The sequence below is a fragment of the Rana temporaria genome, chromosome 1 (assembly GCF_905171775.1).
Source record: "Rana temporaria chromosome 1, aRanTem1.1, whole genome shotgun sequence".
Lineage (NCBI taxonomy): Eukaryota > Metazoa > Chordata > Amphibia > Anura > Ranidae > Rana > Rana temporaria.
The window spans coordinates 215,313,177-215,332,600 of NC_053489.1; the positions used below are offsets into that span (position 1 = coordinate 215,313,177).

The following is a 19,424-nucleotide window of genomic DNA, read 5'->3' on the forward strand; positions in this document are numbered from 1 at the left end:
TGTACTCTATGTACCATGTCCCCTGTATATACTCTATGTACCATGTCCCCTGTATATACTCTATGTACCAGGTCCCCTGTATATACTCTATGTACCAGGTCCCCTGTATATACTCTATGTACCAGGTCCCCTGTATATACTCTATGTACCAGGTCCCCTGTATGTACCATGTCCCCTGTATATACTCTATGTACCATGTCCCCTGTATATACTCTATGTACCATGTCCCATGTATATACTCTATGTACCATGTCCCCTGTATGTACCATGTCCCCTGTATATACTCTATGTACCATGTCCCCTGTATATACTCTATGTACCATGTCCCCTGTATATACTCTATGTACCAGGTCCCCTGTATATACTCTATGTACCATGTCCCCTGTATGTACCATGTCCCCTGTATATACTCTATGTACCATGTCCCCTGTATATACTCTATGTACCATGTCCCATGTATATACTCTATGTACCATGTCCCCTGTATGTACCATGTCCCCTGTATATACTCTATGTACCATGTCCCCTGTATATACTCTATGTACCATGTCCCCTGTATATACTCTATGTACCAGGTCCCCTGTATATACTCTATGTACCAGGTCCCCTGTATGTACCATGTCCCCTGTATATACTCTATGTACCATGTCCCCTGTATATACTCTATGTACCATGTCCCATGTATATACTCTATGTACCATGTCCCCTGTATGTACCATGTCCCCTGTATATACTCTATGTACCATGTCCCCTGTATATACTCTATGTACCATGTCCCCTGTATATACTCTATGTACCAGGTCCCCTGTATATACTCTATGTACCAGGTCCCCTGTATATACTCTATGTACCATGTCCCCTGTATATACTCTATGTACCATGTCCCCTGTATATACTCTATGTACCATGTCCCCTGTATATACTCTATGTACCAGGTCCCCTGTATATACTCTATGTACCAGGTCCCCTGTATATACTCTATGTACCATGTCCCCTGTATGTACCATGTCCCCTGTATATACTCTATGTACCATGTCCCCTGTATATACTCTATGTACCAGGTCCCCTGTATATACTCTATGTACCATGTCCCCTGTATATACTCTATGTACCATGTCCCCTGTATATACTCTATGTACCAGGTCCCCTGTATATACTCTATGTACCAGGTCCCCTGTATATACTCTATGTACCATGTCCCCTGTATGTACCATGTCCCCTGTATATACTCTATGTACCATGTCCCCTGTATATACTCTATGTACCAGGTCCCCTGTATATACTCTATGTAGCAGGTCCCCTGTATATACTCTATGTACCAGGTCCCCTGTATATACTCTATGTACCAGGTCCCCTGTATATACTCTATGTACCATGTCCCCTGTATGTACCATGTCCCCTGTATATACTCTATGTACCATGTCCCCTGTATATACTCTATGTACCAGGTCCCCTGTATATACTCTATGTACCAGGTCCCCTGTATATACTCTATGTACCATGTCCCCTGTATGTACCATGTCCCCTGTATATACTCTATGTACCATGTCCCCTGTATATACTCTATGTACCAGGTCCCCTGTATATACTCTATGTAGCAGGTCCCCTGTATATACTCTATGTACCAGGTCCCCTGTATATACTCTATGTACCAGGTCCCCTGTATATACTCTATGTACCATGTCCCCTGTATGTACCATGTCCCCTGTATATACTCTATGTACCATGTCCCCTGTATATACTCTATGTACCAGGTCCCCTGTATATACTCTATGTAGCAGGTCCCCTGTATATACTCTATGTACCAGGTCCCCTGTATATACTCTATGTACCAGGTCCCCTGTATATAGTGTCCTTGTGCTGCCACCCCCCATTCCAATGTTCCACTTGCAGTGATGTGTAGCTGTAATCTCCGGGTACATAGCACTGTACAGTGTATACTGTAGGGGTGGAAGGGGGTGACCCCGGCACAGGAAATAATGGGGGGGGGTGTATATGACAGGAGATTGTAGCTGCTGATTAGCTGTGTATGCATATTATTCCGGGAGGGGGGGAGTGTATGGAGGGGGGGTCGGCATGTGCGGGGTCTCCCAGTCTACTTACAGGGGCGGGGGGAGTGCTCACAGGGAGGGGGGACCGGGGGGCGGACACAGATTCTCAGCCCGGGGGGGCATCAGACACAAAGAGGCTGCGGAGAATCCGGTCAGAGCGGCCCCACATTCTGGAGTGGGGGGGGTCTCGGAGTCCGGTGGGGGTTTTTATTTTCGGGGGGTGGAAAGGCTGAGCAGAGGACGAACACAGCACCGGCAGCCCGCCCGCACCACCGGGACTCCGGAAGAGCGCGCACCCGCGAGAGGCGGAGGGGAGGAGCTAGGCGGGTACGCGCATCCAGGTGACATCACCCTGAACCCCTAATGTGCAGTAGGGATCCCCCTTGTTATTCCCCCATCCAGCACTGCTGTCGGCCTTTTATGCTGCGGCCGTACTGGACCCTCCCATCATCCTCTGGGCTCCCCTCCCCTCACATTCATTCCTAAACACACATATTACCATAAGGCTGCTCTCTGTGTGTGTGTGTGACTCTGTGTATGAGGGGTCACCACCACCTCCACCTCATTGCAACTCAACTCCAATCCTATCTACAACTCCACTCAGCCTGGGAAACAGGGATATATATATTTACATAGAGCTTACAGAAAATACCTAGGTTCATGCTTCTCGCATTGTTCCTAGTATGGGGGGACACAATTTATTTATATTTATACATATGTAGTTCGGGAAGTTTGAAATCACGAGGCAGATCTCACATTGTTCTGTATATAGCTAATGTACCTACCGTAAAATGACTACAATATGGCCAACCAATGACAAGACAAACAGGGTCCGACTGGCCCCATATCCCTGCTAAAATTACTACAATATGGCCAACCAATGACAACACAAACAAGGACCCTCCTGTCCCCCCTGGCCCCATATCCCCACTAAAATTACTAAAATATGGCCAACCAATGACAAGACAAACGGGGACCCTCCTTTCCCCCGGGCTCAATATCCCCATTAAAATTACTACAATATGGCCAACCAATGACAACACAAACAGGGACCCTCCTGTTCCCCCAGGGCCCATATCCCCACTAAAACTACTACAATATGGCCAACCAATGACAACACAAACAAGGACCCTCCTGTTCCCCCAGGGCCCATATCCCCACTAAAATTACTACAATATGGCCAACCAGTGACAACACAAACAGGGACCCTCCTGTTCCCCCAGGGCCCATATCCCGACTAAAATTACTACAATATGGCCAACCAGTGACAAGACAAACAGGGACCCTCCTATTCCATCAGGCCCAATATCCCCACTAGAATTACTATAACATGGGCAGCTAGCGACAGGACAAACTGGGACCATCCTGGTCCTGCCCCGACCCCCTGTCCCTAAGTCCCATATCCACACTAAAATCACTACATTATGGCCAACCAACAACAAGACAAACAGAGACCCCCCTGGCCACATATCCCCACTAAAATTACTACAAAATGGCCAACCAATGACAAGACAAACAGGGACCCTCCTGTGCACCTAGGCTCCATAGCCCCACTAAAATGACTATAACATGGGCAGCTAGAGACAGGACAAACAGGGACCCTCCTGGTCCCAAGTGAACCCCCCTGTGCTTCCAGGCCCCTTAGTTCCACTATAATGATTACAATATGGGCAGCCAGCGACAGGACAAACTGGGACCCCCCTGTGCCCCCAGGCCCCATAGTCCCATTAAAATGACTAAAATATGAGCAGCTAGTGATAGGTCAAACAGGGCCCCCCCCAAATAATTACTACAATATGGGCAGCTAGCAACAGCACAAACAAGGACCATTCTGGTACAGACTGGACCCCCCTTTTCCCCCAGGTCCCATAGCTCCACTAGAATTACTACAATATGAGCAGCCAGCAACAGGACAAACAGGGACCCTCCTGGTCTCAAGCAGACCCCCCTGTGCCCCCAGACCCCATAACCCCACTAAAATGGCTACAATATGGGTAGCCAGCTACAGGACAAATATGGACCCTCCCGGTCCAGAGCTGACCCCCCTAGAGTCCCACAATTCTTGCTATAGCGGTAGACACACCACTGTAAAAGCATACACCAATAGGGATTAGTTTAAAAAAAATAAAACATTCGGAACGCTTGTTAGATCTCATAATATTTGTTGGGCCAAGTTGGCCTTTGTTTTTTTTGCCATAGGGACAAGAAAATTCAAAGGAGAAGGATGCACTATCTTTCTCAAAGTAATACAATTCTAGTGCTTAGTTTAACTTTGCAGTTTGGGTCGGTAAGAATATGTGCTTGAGCAAAGGCAGCCAGATGGGGTTGTACACATGCTGTGGCAAAAATGACCCTGTTCTGCAGTACTGCCACTGAACCCGACTTATTCAAGAGAATAGGGCTGTACGGCAACCATAAGCCAGACATTAGGCCTTTGGTTGCGCTCTGGTTGCGCTTTACTACCAAACCCTGCTTGGTTCTTAAAAAAAAGAATCTGGAGTTGGAATCAGTACCATCCCCTGAATGCCTATCGGCTGCACCTGCACTGCTCTCTGAAAGGCTATCCACCTCGGATCTTCAGAGATCCGTGCAGGTTTGTCAGAGCCCTTATTCTGAATGTGGTTTTTCATTAAAGTGGAGGTTCACCCAAAAAATCTATTTTTAACAGTAGATTGGGCCTAATTACGGGAAGCAGAATCGGGTGTTTTGATTCAAATCAATGCAGTACTTACCTTTTTTGAGATAGATGTTCTCCCGCCGCTTCCGGGTATGGGCTGCGGGACTGGGCGTTCCTATTTGATTGACAGCCTTCCGACCGTCGCATACAGCGCATCACCAGTTTCCAAAAGTAGCCAAATGTCGGTGCGCAGGCGCCGTATAGCGCCGCACCGACGTTCGGCAACTCGTGACGCGCTGTATGTGACCGTCGGAAGGCTGTCAATCAAATAGGAACGCCCAGTCCCGAAGACCATACCCGGAAGCGGCGGGAGAACATCTATCTCAAAAAAGGTAAGTACTGCATTGATTTTAATCAAAACACCCGATTCTGCTTCCTGTAATTAGGCCCAATCTACTGTTAAAATTTTTTTTTCGGGTGAACTCCCGCTTTAAGGAAAAATCGTACTTATTGTAACGCGCTTGTGCTTCCCAAACACGAACATAGCATTCAAAACATTGCCATGAAAAACAAACTCAGGGTTGTCATATGAATTTTGCGAAGACCATAGTGAATGCTCTGATTAACAATTTTTCACAATTTTCATTTGAACATATGAAGGTGTATGACCAGGTACACTTACAATATAAATGCTTATATGCAAACTTGTTGATGTGATGTTGGTGTCTGCTGCCTTCTGTAGGTCTAACATTGCATGACCCAGAGTCGTCATCCCACCAGCATGGAGCGTTTGGCGGAGGCATGTGGACCATCGTACTACACCTATCAAGTGAGCCAGCACAGCTCAGATGTTCTCCATCAACTCAACCAGCAACGCAAGAGTGGAGGCCGCTTCTGCGATGTGGTTCTCCGGGTTGGCGAAGACAGCTTTCCAGCCCATCGTGCGGTTTTGGCTGCCTGCAGTCAGTATTTTGAGTCAGTGCTTGGAGAAGCAGAAGGTCCAACTCCACGTGAGCTTGAGATGCACACCATCAGCTCCAAGGTTTTCGGGGACATTTTAGACTTTGCCTACACAGCTCGCATCATTATTAGACTGGAAAGTTTCCCAGAGCTAATGACAGCCGCTAAGTTCTTGCTGATGCGCTCAGTGATTGACATATGCCAGGAGGTGATCAAGCAATCTAATGTACAGATTTTGGTGCCTCCTACAAGGCCAGAACTCATGCTTTTTCGATCAGGGGCTTCTGATCTTGGCTTTCCATTGGACATGACAAATGGTTCTGTGATGAGCGGGTCAGGCATTGCAGGGTCAATAGGTGATGAGGAGGAGGACTCTGTACGGCCAGGACAAGCTGTGCCAAGTCAGGCTTCTCTTATATCACTTGGAGGATCATCTCAAATTTTACCCTCGCAATACCAGATGGGAATGCATGGACTTGGAAGTAAACGTGGCCGTGGAAGGCCAAGAAAGCCAAGTGTATTAGACTCTGTCCTTTTTGGTGCCGTTGGTGGCTTACGTGATGGAGCAGTACTTCCTTGTGGGCTCTGTGATAAAGTCTTCACAGATCCTTTGCGACTCCGCCAGCATGAAGCACAGCATGGAGTCACAAGTCTACAGTTGGGATACGCTGACCTTCAAACACCACGAATAGGAGAGAATGGGTTATCACAAGACGAACAAACAACCCCTCGAAAGAGGAATCGAGCAAGAAAACAGGTGGCTTGTGATTTGTGTGGAAAGATCTTCCGGGATGTGTACCACCTGAACAGGCACAAGCTATCTCACTCTGGAGAGAAACCATATTCTTGTCCTGTATGTGGACTGAGGTTTAAGAGAAAAGACCGAATGTCATACCATGTCCGCTCACATGACGGTTCAGTAGGAAAGCCCTATATTTGCCAAAGCTGTGGAAAGGGATTTTCTAGGTGAGTAAGAGAACATATGAACAAATACTTTCTGTTTGTGCAAGTTTTCTTGGTATCAATCAAAACAGAACTGAAAGGAAATCTTTCATTTTCATTTTGCATAGTAAGAAAGGGTTATAACCCGTCAGGGACTCTTCTGCTATTTATGACCCATTAGGGAGATTTCCCTTCACTTTCTATCCATATCCACAACAGAGAATGAGAGGAAATATCTCCAAAGTGAAATAAATTCCTGGTAATTACCAGAACTAGTTGTCCCCATTGGAAACTTTGGGCCAGATTCAGGTACAATTGCGCCCGTGTAACGTAAGCCGTTTATGTTACACCGCCGCAAGTTTTCAGTTTTAGTGCCCGATCCACAAAGCACTTACCTGGAAACTTGCGGCGGTGTATCATAAACACGTCCGGCGCAAGGCGGTCCAAATCGAATGGGGCGGGTACCATTTAAATTAGGCGCGCTCCCGCGCCGGACCTACTGCGCATGCTCCGTTTCGAAATTCCCGCCGTGCTTTGCGCGAACTGACGTCATTTTTTCGATTGGCGACGTGCGTAGCGTACTTCCGTATTCCCGGACGTCTTATGCAAATGACGTGAAATTTTAAATTTCGACGCGGGAATGACGGCCATACTTTATACAGCAATACGTTTGCTGTGTAAAGTTAAGGCACCCAAAACGACGACTAACTTTGCGACGGGAAACTAGACTAGCGGCGACGTAGCGAACGCGAAAAACCGTCGTGGATCGCCGTAACTCCTAATTTGCATACCCGACGGTGGTTTACGACGCAAACTCCCCCCAGCGGCGGCCGCGGTACTGCATCCTAAGATCCGACAGTGTAAAACAATTACACCTGTCGGATCTTAGGGATATCTATGCGTAACTGGTTCTATGAATCAGTCGCATAGATACTCTGAGGCCGGGTACACACGGACAAACATGTATGGTGAAAGCGGTCCGTCGGACCGTTTTCACCATACATGTCTGCCAGAGGGCTTCTGTACGATGGTTGTACACACCATCGTACAGAAGTCCGCGCGTAAACAATACGCGGGGCGTGTCCGCGGTGTCGCCGCGTCGATGACGCGGTGTCGCCGCGACAATGACGCGGCGACGTGGGCGGCCCGCCTTTAAAATGCTTCCACGCATGCGTCGAAGTCATTCGACGCATGCGAGGCACGGCGGGCGGCTGGACATGTACGGTAGGTCTGTACTGACGACCGTACATGTCCGAGCGGGCTGAATTCCAGCGGGCTGTTTTAAAACAAGTCCAGGAATATTTGTCTGCTGGGAAAAGGCCCGGCGGGCAAATGTTTGCTGGAATTCGGCCCGCTCGCGCCCACACACGAGCAAACATGTCTGCTGAAACTGGCCTGCGGGCCAGTTTCAGCAGACATGTTTGCTCGTGAGTATGGGGCCTGAGAGATACGACGGAGTATCTGAGATACTCCGCCGTATCTCCGCTGTGAATCTGGCCCATTATTCCTCTATCCCTGATCTGATGACCACTCAAAATTTGAGATTTTCTTTCACCTTCAGTGATAACTGTTAATTGTTGAATGGTCATGTTGGAAAAATGTCCATCGACCAGTGGCTGTACCTAGGGCCGGACTGGCCTACCGGGAGATCGGGAGATCGCCCGGTAGGCTGCCTGTCCTGCGGCCGGTTTCAGCTGCGGTGCTGCAGTGCTCCCTGTCCCCTCGCTCCTGCTCCTGTGTATCATCACGGAGCTGGCTGCCTGGGTCTGTGTTCGGCGTTGACGCTGTGACACTGTTTGTAGGTGACACTGTGGCACGGTCCCGCCCCCCTAGACCGGCTTGTGTGATAGGCTGAACGCTGATTCTATCTACTATCACATGAGCCGGTCTAGGGGGGCGGGACCGTGCCACAGTGTCACCTACAAACACAGACCCAGCAGCCAGCCAGCTCATTGATGATACACAGGAGCTCATGCCCGCCGCACAGTCCGCCCTATGTGCCCAATAGGAGGATCGGATTCGGCAGGGCGCTGCATACAGAGGAATTATCTTTCTATATTCTTCCATGCAGCCGCTGAATGCTTGCAGGAGGAAGAGGAGGAGAATCAAGCATTCCGCGGCTATATGGAGGAATATAGAAAGCTAATTTCCTCTATATGCAGCCACCCTGCTTCTCCTCCTATCCAGTTATGCTTGAACTCCCCCCCCCCAGTGTTCTCCTCCCCCACCACACTCTCCAGCTCCCCCCCACAGTTCTCACCACCCCTGTTCTTTCTGCCCCCCCCCTGCTCTCCAGCCCTCCCCATCCTTCAGCCACCATCCCAGTGCTCTCCACCGCTGTTCCCCCCCCCCATTACTCTCCACCCCTGTTCTCCCCCCCCCAGTGCTCTCCACCGCTGTCCCCCCCTCCAGTGCTCTCCACCGCTGCCCCCCCCCCCAGTACTCTCCACCCCTGTTTCCCCCCCCCCAGTGCCCTCCACCCCTGTTCTCCCCCCAGTGCTCTCCACCCCTGTTATGCCCCCCCCCCAGTGCTCTCCACCCCTGTTCTCCCCCCTCAGTGCTCTCCACCCCTGTTCTCCCCCCTCAGTGCACTCCACCCCTGTTCTGCCACCCCCAGTGCTCTCCACCCCTGTTCTGCCCCCCCCCCCCCCCAGTCCTCTCCACCCCTGTTCCCCCCCCCCCAGTACTCTTCACCCCTGTTCTCCCCCCTCAGTGCTATATATATTTTCTCACTACTACAAATTACTTTCTACTTTGACCAGGTAATAAACCAGGTCTGAAATACAAAATATCCTCTGTTCCGTGTAATTTAAGTGTATATGCGTTTAAATGGCAATAAAGCAAGCTCCTGTATGTCTTTGTAGGTATATTTAAAGTGTGGAAGGATTAGCATCCTGGCAGGTTTTTACTGCTGTTGGGGGCTCTAATAGAGATATGTTGGTTTACTTCCCACTTTACTAGACAGGAATATTATTGGAAGCTAAGCAACAGGTACACACAACAATAAAAAGTTGGCAGGGGTTCCAAACTTTCCTGGCTCTCTACTTAGAAAAACATGTTATTCCTGTCTGTGTTGCTGTTTTAGATTTACTTTCACTTCCTGTTTGGTAAAAATCACTGTGACAGTAAGAGCCGCTTCACACTGGGGCGACTCGTCAGGCGACTCAGGCGCCTGACAAGTCGCGTCCCGTTCTTTAAAAAAAAACTAAACTAAACCTATACCCCCACCCACACATTTAAAGGGGTTTTCCACCTTTTTTTTAAGTTTATTAAAAGTCAGCAGCTACAAAAAGTGTAGCTGCTGGCTTTTAATAAACTGACACTTACCTGCTCCACGGCTCCAGCAACGCGCCGGCCAGGGCTCCACTCCTCGCCCCCCCTCGACGGCCGGCGTCTTCATTCTCAGTGTGGGCACCCGGCAGTGACAGCTTTCGGCTTCACGGCTGGGCACCCACTGCGCATGCGCGAGCGGCAGTGCGGATGCGCGAGCGGCGTGGTGCCGTCCGATTGGACAGGCGCTCGCCTACAGGAAGGGGCTGTGAAAAGGAGATTAAGCTAATCGCCTTTCCAGCCCCTCGGCGGAAGGAGGAAGTGGGACAGGAAGTCCCCTTCTCCTGAAGCCCCCACTCCCCCCCCCAAAAAAAATTACATGCCAAATGTGGCATGTAAGGGGGCGAGGAGTGGGTTAAGAGGAAGTTCCATTTTTAGGTGGAACTCCTCTTTAAGGTGGATGTGAGATTCCTCCATGCTCTCTCATTATATACAGGAAGATCTCCCCTGCCATCAAAATACACTGAGCAGTGTTGCAGCTCTGATTCAAGCTACATTTTTCAATAAGCTTGGTTCATGAGAAGTCGATCGTTATATTGACTTCTTATGAATGGGAGCGGCCATAGATGAATTCAAATTTGTCCGGTCCCTGCTGCCGAATATTAATCCATTTTTGGCCGTTCCAGTTCATGAGAAGTCAATCTAACGGTAAACTCATGAACCAGCTTGTTGCACAATTTAGCTTTGATCAGCGCTGCAGCCAATCGGCTGCAACACTGATCAGTGTGTTCTGGTGGTGGGGGAGTGTCGCTGTCAGAATACAATAACACAGTGGGGAGGATTCCTTCTCATGAATGGGAATGGCCATAGATAGATTTAAATTTGGCCAGTAGATGCTGAGGCTGCCAAATTTTCAATCCATCTATGGCCAGCTTTCACACCGGTGCCTCGCATTATGTCTCCTTAACTGATCCCTTGCTGAGTCGGAAAGGAAGTGCAAATGGAAAAAAGGAAAGGAAGTGGATGGCAATAAGTGACATGCATGCCTGTTCTGAATTTCCTTCAATTTTGTGATGAAAGAGAAAAAGTGTACCCATGTAATATGGGTGGTTGGACGTAAGCGGACGTACATCTGCTCATGTCCACCCACATCTGGCCAGCTTCTCTGCTAGGTCGGACTAAACTGAATGGACCCCAATGTGGGTGGGTATACAGTAGGTGGGTGGTGCACATCCACACCTGGCCACCCATAGAGATACGTTTTTGATCTGTGTAATCACAGGTCAAAATCAGTCTGCCTGAGCACCTATGTCAGGGATCTTCAAACTACGGCCCTCCAGCTGTTGCGGAACTACAAGTCCCATGAGGCATTGTAAAACTCACAGACATGACTAGGCATGATGGGAATTGTAGTTCCAGAACAACTGGAGGGCCGTAGTTTGAGGATCCCTGACCTATGTGAAAGGGGCTTAACTGCAGGGTAATCTCTCTAAGAGAGAGAGGGGTAAAAACCTGACAGGAGTTCTAATCCTTTCCCAGACACAAACTTTTAATGTAAAATGTTATTACATACCCAACTCAATATTTACGCTGACTAGGAGGCAGCAGATACCATGCATCATCAGAGTGCATTAGGTGTTTAAAATAAATTTCTTTAGGCACAAAAAAAAGGAGTTTGATTGCATGCAGTGTTTAATTGGCTTTTACATTACCGTGCACTTAAAGCGGAGGTTCACCCTAAAAACATTTTTCTAACATTACATTGTTTTAGATCAATCATTGTTTTCTACACTGTGCAGGTGTCAGTTCTTCATCTTGTGATCCTACTTTTTATGACATTTATTTCTAAAGTATGTCACCAGCATGGCTGTTTACATAGAGCTACTGTCAGCTTCCACACCCCCTCTTTTTCTATACTCATGGGACGCCATCTCACAATGTCTGCATCAAGATCCCCCCCCCCCTGCACACACACACACCATCGCCCCCTCCTCTAGTGAGGATTCTAGTTAGTAATTGGACAGAACAATATGGGGAGGGGTACTACATGGCCAGATTCTCCACCCCCACCAGGGAAATGTTCAGTTTCCCCCCCCCCCCCCCCCCTGCAAAGGGAAGGGGACAGCGAAAGCTGGAGGAGGTTGTTGTGGAAGGGAAGGGGCTGCAGCCATCATTGAACATGTGTGGGTGTATGAGGCTACAGCAGCTGGGAAATAGGCTAACTCTCACAGATCTCATGAGGGATAAATAGATCAGACTGTACATGTACTGAGCTGTATAAGATCCGCTTCACACCTATGCATTTTTAGTGCTTTTTGCAGATTTGCTCTACAGAACGTGTTCCATAGGAAACCATGTTAAATGGACTGCAGTGCAAATCTGCAAAATGCAAAAAGCACTAAAAATGCATAGGTGTGAATCAGGCCTTAGACTGCAAGGAACACTTTTTCTTTAACAGGCTTTTATATCGAGTTATATGTACAGTAAAGAAGTGCTATAATATACTTCCTGTTATAAACTACAAATACATGTGCTGCTTACAGACTGCTTTCTATCACTTTCCATATGCAGTGGTGGGAAAAAAATAGTGAACATATGGATTTTCTAGATTTCCTAATAAATGTGGTTTGATCCTTAACACAATCACATCTTGTAGTCTTTGACAAACAACCTAACATTTTTATTTTTCCATACCTATACTGCAGGAATACGAAAGGGCCCATGCGTACGGATGTAAATAATGTAGAAGTCTGTTGGGGCACGGCACCAAAAGTCTTGGTGCTTGTACCTCACTCATGTACCTGAGCAAGAGAATGCCTGATTTCACATGCCTAATGAAGGGGTCCTTTTTTTTGTCAATTTGCTATAACGATGTGATCGCTTAAAGCGGTTGTAAACCGCATATATAATTTTTTTTTTTTTTTTACCTGCAGGGCAAAATGCATAATCAGCTAGTATGCACAGCATACTAGCTAATTATGAAATATTTACCTCAAAACGAGGTGAACAACACTTACCTGGTTCACGCCGAGCGAGATGTCATCTTGCTCCGGCGTGTATTCCGTGTATCGCCGCTCCAGCACTGTGTCCGGCTGGAGCGGTGCGGCTCCATCGCTGTGATTGGCTGGAGCGGCGATGACGTCACTCCCGCACGTGCGCGCGCGCAGGAGATTTAAAATCGGCAAGGTCCGGCGGCTGCCGGATCTTTCGCCGTGGATCCCCCCTGCGCATGCGCCGCCCGCATTGCGAGGGGAATATCTCCTAAACCGTACAGGTTTAGGAGATATTCTTTTTACCTACAGGTAAGCCTTGTTATAGGCTTACCTGTAGGTAAAAGTGAAAAATTAAGGTTTACAACCGCTTTAATAAAGCTTTGGACTCGTTCTAGAGATCCTTGGTGTGCTGGTGACATTCTTTTGCTCTGATTAGACACGGTTCCAGCTGGTGATCGCTTCAGCGCCCACTTATAAGCACGGCCATTTCTACAGAATTTAGAGCGTTGGAATTACTCACGTACCTGTCACATTGACATGCACATGGCCAGGGGGTTTTGTAATGGGGTGGCCAAAGCCTGATGGGGAACCGAGAGACTAGTTGCTCATCAGGTCTGCTTCACCTTTGATTGACAGAGAACAGGAGTGGGCAGAGAGGCTGGATTCACACCTATGCATTTTTAGTGCTTTTTGCATTTTGCAGATTTTCCCTACAGTCCATTTAACATGGTTTCCTATGGAACACTAAAAATGCCTAGGTGTGTATTGTGCTAGCCATTCCTGCGACTGTATTGTAAGCACTTGAGCTATGTATGTGTTTTTTTCCCCTTTGTTTTATGTGAAAAACTTTAATAAAAACAACTTTAAAAAGAAAATGCATAGGTGTGAATCAGGCCTTATACAAGGCACAGGGGCCACCCCCTTAATCCATGCACCCAGTCCCTAATCTACATGCAAGTCGCCGGACGCATTGATTTCAATGTTTGTTTGTTTTTTCTTAAAGCACATGATTAGAGCCTGAGGCTCTAATTGGCTCCAAAAAAGGGAGGGCACGGGTGCAGAGCTTTACGCCCCGAGCCTACAGAGTTGTGAGACATTAGCAAATTAATATTCACTAATGTCTTCCTGTTTCTCATGAGACCCGATTGGCCATAAGTCCTAAGTCCTGATTGGTAGGGAGTCGGGAGGAGACGTAGGGGGGGAAGCCACAACCTAGATGGGGTAAGTGTGGGGCGTAGTGACGATCGATGGAGTGACGGGGGAAAGCGGCGATCGATTGAGCGCCAGGGTTGGTTGGCTGGCTGGGGGAGGGCGGCTGGCTGGGTTGAGGCTGCAGGCCGCCCCCCAAGAAAATTGAGCACCAGCCGCCACTGCCTGCAAGTAATAAAAATTGTGCCAATAATAATTGTATAGAACGGTTGGTCTTCATGCTCCGTAGCATCTGCCAGGCGTTTCATCTCATTGATCTCGTTTACCACAGATATCCACTGGCTAATTGTCGGGGGTCAGGCTCAGATTTAGTCTTAATTACCGCTACCATAGCAACAGATTTCTAAATGACAGTAGAAAGAACTACCTGAACATATGTTTTAGTTTCTCTAGTCAAAACTCTGTATGTTTACTAGAATGTTAAACTTTTGTCTCATTTGTTAACAGACCATTGTTCCAGTAGTGCTTTGGGACATCAGGTGGCACCCAGATAGCAGCCAGTATATGAACATGACTTGTTCAGTGTTTTTCATATGGTAAATTCCATAAATATAGCTGTAGATTTCTCTATAAAAGATGTGCAAGTGATGCCTGCAGATTCTCAGCCTTCCTCCATGTGTACTGACTAGTTATACATTATTTTGTAACCCCCTCTAGATTAATTAACGTTAAACGGTTCTTCTTCCAAATTCCCTTGAAATAATTTTTGATTGGGCCATAGTGTACTTCAGCAGTATGTATTGTTTGTTCAAGCCCGACTCCAGGCAAAATATGGCCCCCTTCTACCCCTACCAGCCCAGCCCATCTTGCTGGGAATTTTCCTTGTGAATGAAGTTATACTCACCTAAAGTCGCTCGCCGATGCCATTTCCAGGTGCGGGGGACTGCTATTCCAGTGCTGCAGATGGTCCCTTGATGGCGGCTCTCTTACCATCACCTTGCAATGATCTAATGCCACGTACACACGACCGTTATTCATGTCATGGAAAAGAACAACGTTTTTCTCGTCGTGATTCCTCTCAAGCCCGCCTTGCATACACACGATCGTGAAAAAAAAATCCTGAGCAAAGCGTGGTGACGTACAACGCGTACAACAGCACTATAAAGGGGAAGTTACATTCGAATGGCGCCACCCTTTGGGCTGCTTTTGCTGATTTTGTGTTACCGCGTGTTAGGCCCCGTACACACCATAGAATCCATCCGCAGATAAATCCCAGCAAATGGGTTTCAGCGGATAGATCCTATGGTGTGTACACGCCAGCGGATCTGTTTCCGCGGATATATCTCCCCTGGGATGGATTCCAGCAGATCGAATATTCGCTGACATGCAGAACATATCCATCTGCTGGAGTCCATCCCAACGGATGGATCCGCTGGTCTGTATAGACTCACCGGATCCATCCGTCCGAAGGGATCCCCCGCATGCGTCGCAATGATTAGACGCATGCGTGGAATTCCTTATATGACAGCGTCGCGCACGTCGCCGCGTCATAATCGCGTCGACAGCGCAACACGTCATCGCCAGAGGATTTCGGCGCGGATTTCAATGCGATGGTGTGTACACTCCATCGCATGAAAATCCGCCGAAATCCTCGAGAGGATTTATCCGCGGAAACAGTCCGCTGGACCGTATTCGCGGATAAATTATATCCTGTGTATGGGGCCTTAGTAAAAGTTTGTGAGAGACGATTCATGCTTTTCAGTCTTCATGTTTTTCAGTCTGTTACAGTGTGACGAATGTGCTATCTCCATTACGAATGCTAGTTTTACCAGAACGAGGGCTCCCGTCTCATAAGTTGCTTCTGAGCATGCGCATTTTTCCCCCCTCGTTAAAGCGTGCATACGACCGTTTTTCACGACGTGAAATAGAACGACATAAAAAACGAAGAGAAAAAATAGAACAGGTTCTAAATTTTTCATTGCCATTTTTCTCGTCGAGAAAAATGCTCTGGAGCCTACACACAATCGTTTTTCACGACCAATTTAAGAAATTGCATTTTTCTCCTCATGAAAAACGGTCGCGTGTACGCGGCATAACTCCTCTGATGGACAGGCACTAAGAAGTGTCCACTTCATTGAGGAAAGTGATGTGGACACCCACTTAAGGACACCTCCTGTGTAAACATAGGAAGAGAGAAGAATTTTGAGAGTAGAGTTTGGTGTGTAAAATGGGCATTTCATTTTTTTTTTTTTTTTACTTCCAGCGATCATTTAGAGCAAGGGTCTCCAAACTTTTCAAACACAGGGACAGTTTTCTGTATTACAGACTTTAGGGGGGCAAATTGTGGCCACTGATGTAAAGCGCTGCGCAAACTGTTGGCGCTATATAAATCCTGTATAATAATAATAATAATAATAATTGGGAGTAGAAATGTCCTGGGCCCAGCATCAGTGAGGGTAAACATGAGTTGGTGGTCAGTAGGAGGAGGAGTAGCGCCCCATCATTGATATCAATGGAAGAAATAGTGCCTCAGTAGTGCCCAACCTTTTGAAGAGCGAGGACCAGTCGAGCGCCACAATGAGCAAAGCGGTTGGATGACAGGTCACAGCTACGCAATAGGCCCTCCGATCCACCCAGATGAAAGGGGACAGATTCCCTTCTGTTTTTCCGATTGGTAGTAGGCGGGCGTAAACAGACATCTGTCGCTCTATAAAGGTGAATGGAGGGTCCCATTTGGTCGGGCTGATCGTGTGAAAAGGGCCTAAGACTGCTTTCACACTGATGTGCTGCAGTTTACCCACACCGCAGGTGCAGTGTAGTGCACCTGTGTCAAACCTGCGGGTTAGCTGAACTTTGCCATAGACCCCACCTGTGGCAAAAGCCGGCGCTGTCGAGGAAGCATCAGCTTATGGGGCTCTGCTCCGCAGCTGCTTTCTTCCTCTACCACCAGCTTCATTCACAACACTGATGCTGCGGTATGGCGGGTCGGCAACCTGATTTCTGGGCTTGCCAACCCGCCATTCCAGAGCAGGAGGTCGTGGACCACATCAGAGGGCTCCACGGGCCACTGGTTGGCCACCCCTGGGCTAGAGGGTGACGGGAGTGTGGATAATTTTATCCAAGGGATGGGCTTTAAAGTACAACTATAGGCAAACTTTTTTTATTTTTTTTATTTTGGATAGAAGTAGAAGAGGGTTATAACCCCTGGCATTTTTTTTTTGCCATTTATGTCCAATTGAGAAGATTTCCCTTCACTTCCTGCCCCATAGCCAAAACAGAAAGTGAAAGGAAATCCAAGGGAATAATTGTGCCACGTCATTTGTGACTGTGGAAGGAATCGTACCCCAAGGCACCACTGATCTATAGAAATGTCTTTGCTATCCATAATTCATCAAGAATAGTCAATGCACAAATTTAGATCTGTGCATATCTCCTACAGGAAAATCATTAGGGTTATTAATGTAGTACAGCCAATATTCGCCAAAAACCTTCTACTTATAGTGTTAGTGATTATCACTAGTTCCTCCCATAGCCACACACACATATTAGATGCACAGGCCTAGATTCACGTACGGCCGTTCTACGTTGCGCGGGCGTACCGTATCGTATTTACGCTACGCCGCTGCAAATTAGAGAGGCAAGTGCTGTATTCACAAAGCACTTGCGTCCTAAGTTACGGCGGCGTAGCGTAAATGGGCCGGCGTAAGTGCGCGTAATTCAAAGTAGGCTGGTAGGGGGCGTGTTGTATTTAAATGAGGCTTGACCCCATGTAGATGCATGGCCGAACGAACGGCGCATTCGCGCGCATGCTCAGTATCACGTCGTATTTACGCCCAAAGATACGTCGGCTCAATGCCTGTGACGTGAACGTAACTTACACATAGCCCTATTCGCGTACGACTTACACAAATGTCGTAAAAAGATACGCTTGTTCCGACGTCCATACTTTGCATGGGCTGCGCCACCTAGAGACCAGCTTTATCTTTACGCCGGCGTATGTCTTATGTAAACGGCGTAACTAATTGCGGCGGGCGTACGTACGTTCGTGAATCGGCGTATCTTGCTCATTTACATATTCAACGCGGAAATCAAGGAAGCGGCCAGCGTAATTATTGCAACCCAAGATACGACGGCGTAGGAGACTTACGCCGCTCGTATCTTGGCCAAATCTATGCGTAACTAATTCTATGAATCAGGCGCATAGATACGACGGCGGCCATTCGGACTTACGACGGCGTATCTGGAGATACGCCGTCGTAAGTCTTTGTGAATCTGGGCCACAGTGCCTGGATCAGAAAGTGTATTGGCTCATCTGATTAAATGCTGGCTGATTGAGCTAAAGAAAATCAACTGTTGGCTTGGGTTTGATTTGGCAGCCTTTATTATTTTGCCAAAATAAGGCTGATGTCAGAATTGTCACAACAAGAAGTTTTGGCAGTCAGATCTCTTGTATCAAATCAGTAGAAAAGGAGTGCGATATATATCAATGCAAAAAAAAAAACGTGAATAGCATCCAAGGTAATATACAAAACATCCATCATAAATAAAATATAGTTCATAAATCATTTAGACTGTAATGCCTTGTACACACGATCGGAATTTCCGATGGAAAAAGTCAGATGGACTTTATTCCGATCGTGTGTAGCCCCATCAGAGTTTTTTCATCGGAAATTCCGATGACTTCCATCGGAGTTTAGATATAGAACATGTTCTATTTTTCTCCGATGAGATTGGCCGGGCAAAAGCCCGATCGTGTGTACGCGGCATAAGTCTATGATTAGGCACCCAAGATCCAAATGAAAATCTTCCTGTCTTAAAATGGAAACGAAGAACACCCAGTGATTAATCCCATAGGAGAGCAGCTCACTGTCAAAATCGATCTGCAAGATTAAAGTGTTACTAAACCCAGGACTCTGCATTCACTATATCTTGTCTCTTACAGTACACAGAACATGGAAATGCAATTATTTTAGAAAATATAAACTGCTAAATACTTTTTATAATCAGCCGTTAGAGCAGTCTTGTGACTTCTACCAGTGTCTGGTCGACTTTTCATTCTATGCTGACTGTCCTATGAGGCTGCAGGACCCCTGACCCTCTGTCTGGACAGTGTTGATTGGCCCTTTGCTGATCACATGCATCCTCCCAAGTAAAAAAAAACAAAAAAACTCTCTAGCAATACACACCAAACTAAGCATGTGCAGAATGCCTCCAATGCTCTGTTCTATCAGGAGATGGATTAAGGACAGTGGAAGAAGGGGAGATTCAGAGAAGACAGGATCAGACAGCCTTTTTTACACAATGCAGAGGATTAACCCCTTAGGTTCCACAGTGAGTATAACAAACGTGCTTTACTGCAATACAGACTGATTTTACTTTTGTGGGTTTAGTAACACTTTAATTCAGTGTTTCTCAATTCCAGTCCTCAGGCCCCCCCAACAG

At 47.4% G+C, this 19,424-nt stretch overlaps 1 protein-coding gene across 5 annotated transcripts in view; it reads left to right on the plus strand.

Annotated features, from left to right (window-relative positions):
- Positions 1-2,169: 2,169 nt before the first annotated feature.
- PATZ1 (POZ/BTB and AT hook containing zinc finger 1) overlaps positions 2,170-19,424 on the plus strand; it is a 47,309-nt gene continuing 30,054 nt past the window's right edge. For 2 of the 5 annotated variants that reach the window (XM_040349842.1, XM_040349860.1), the window contains exons 1-2: positions 2,170-2,378; positions 5,411-6,594. In XM_040349842.1, the coding sequence (XP_040205776.1) occupies positions 5,423-6,594 (1,172 nt within the window). In that variant the 5' untranslated portion in view covers positions 2,170-2,378; positions 5,411-5,422. Of the gene's footprint in view, positions 2,393-5,410; positions 6,595-19,424 lie in introns of all 5 variants that reach the window. The other 3 variants (XM_040349851.1, XM_040349871.1, XM_040349882.1) reach the window with 3 other exon arrangements.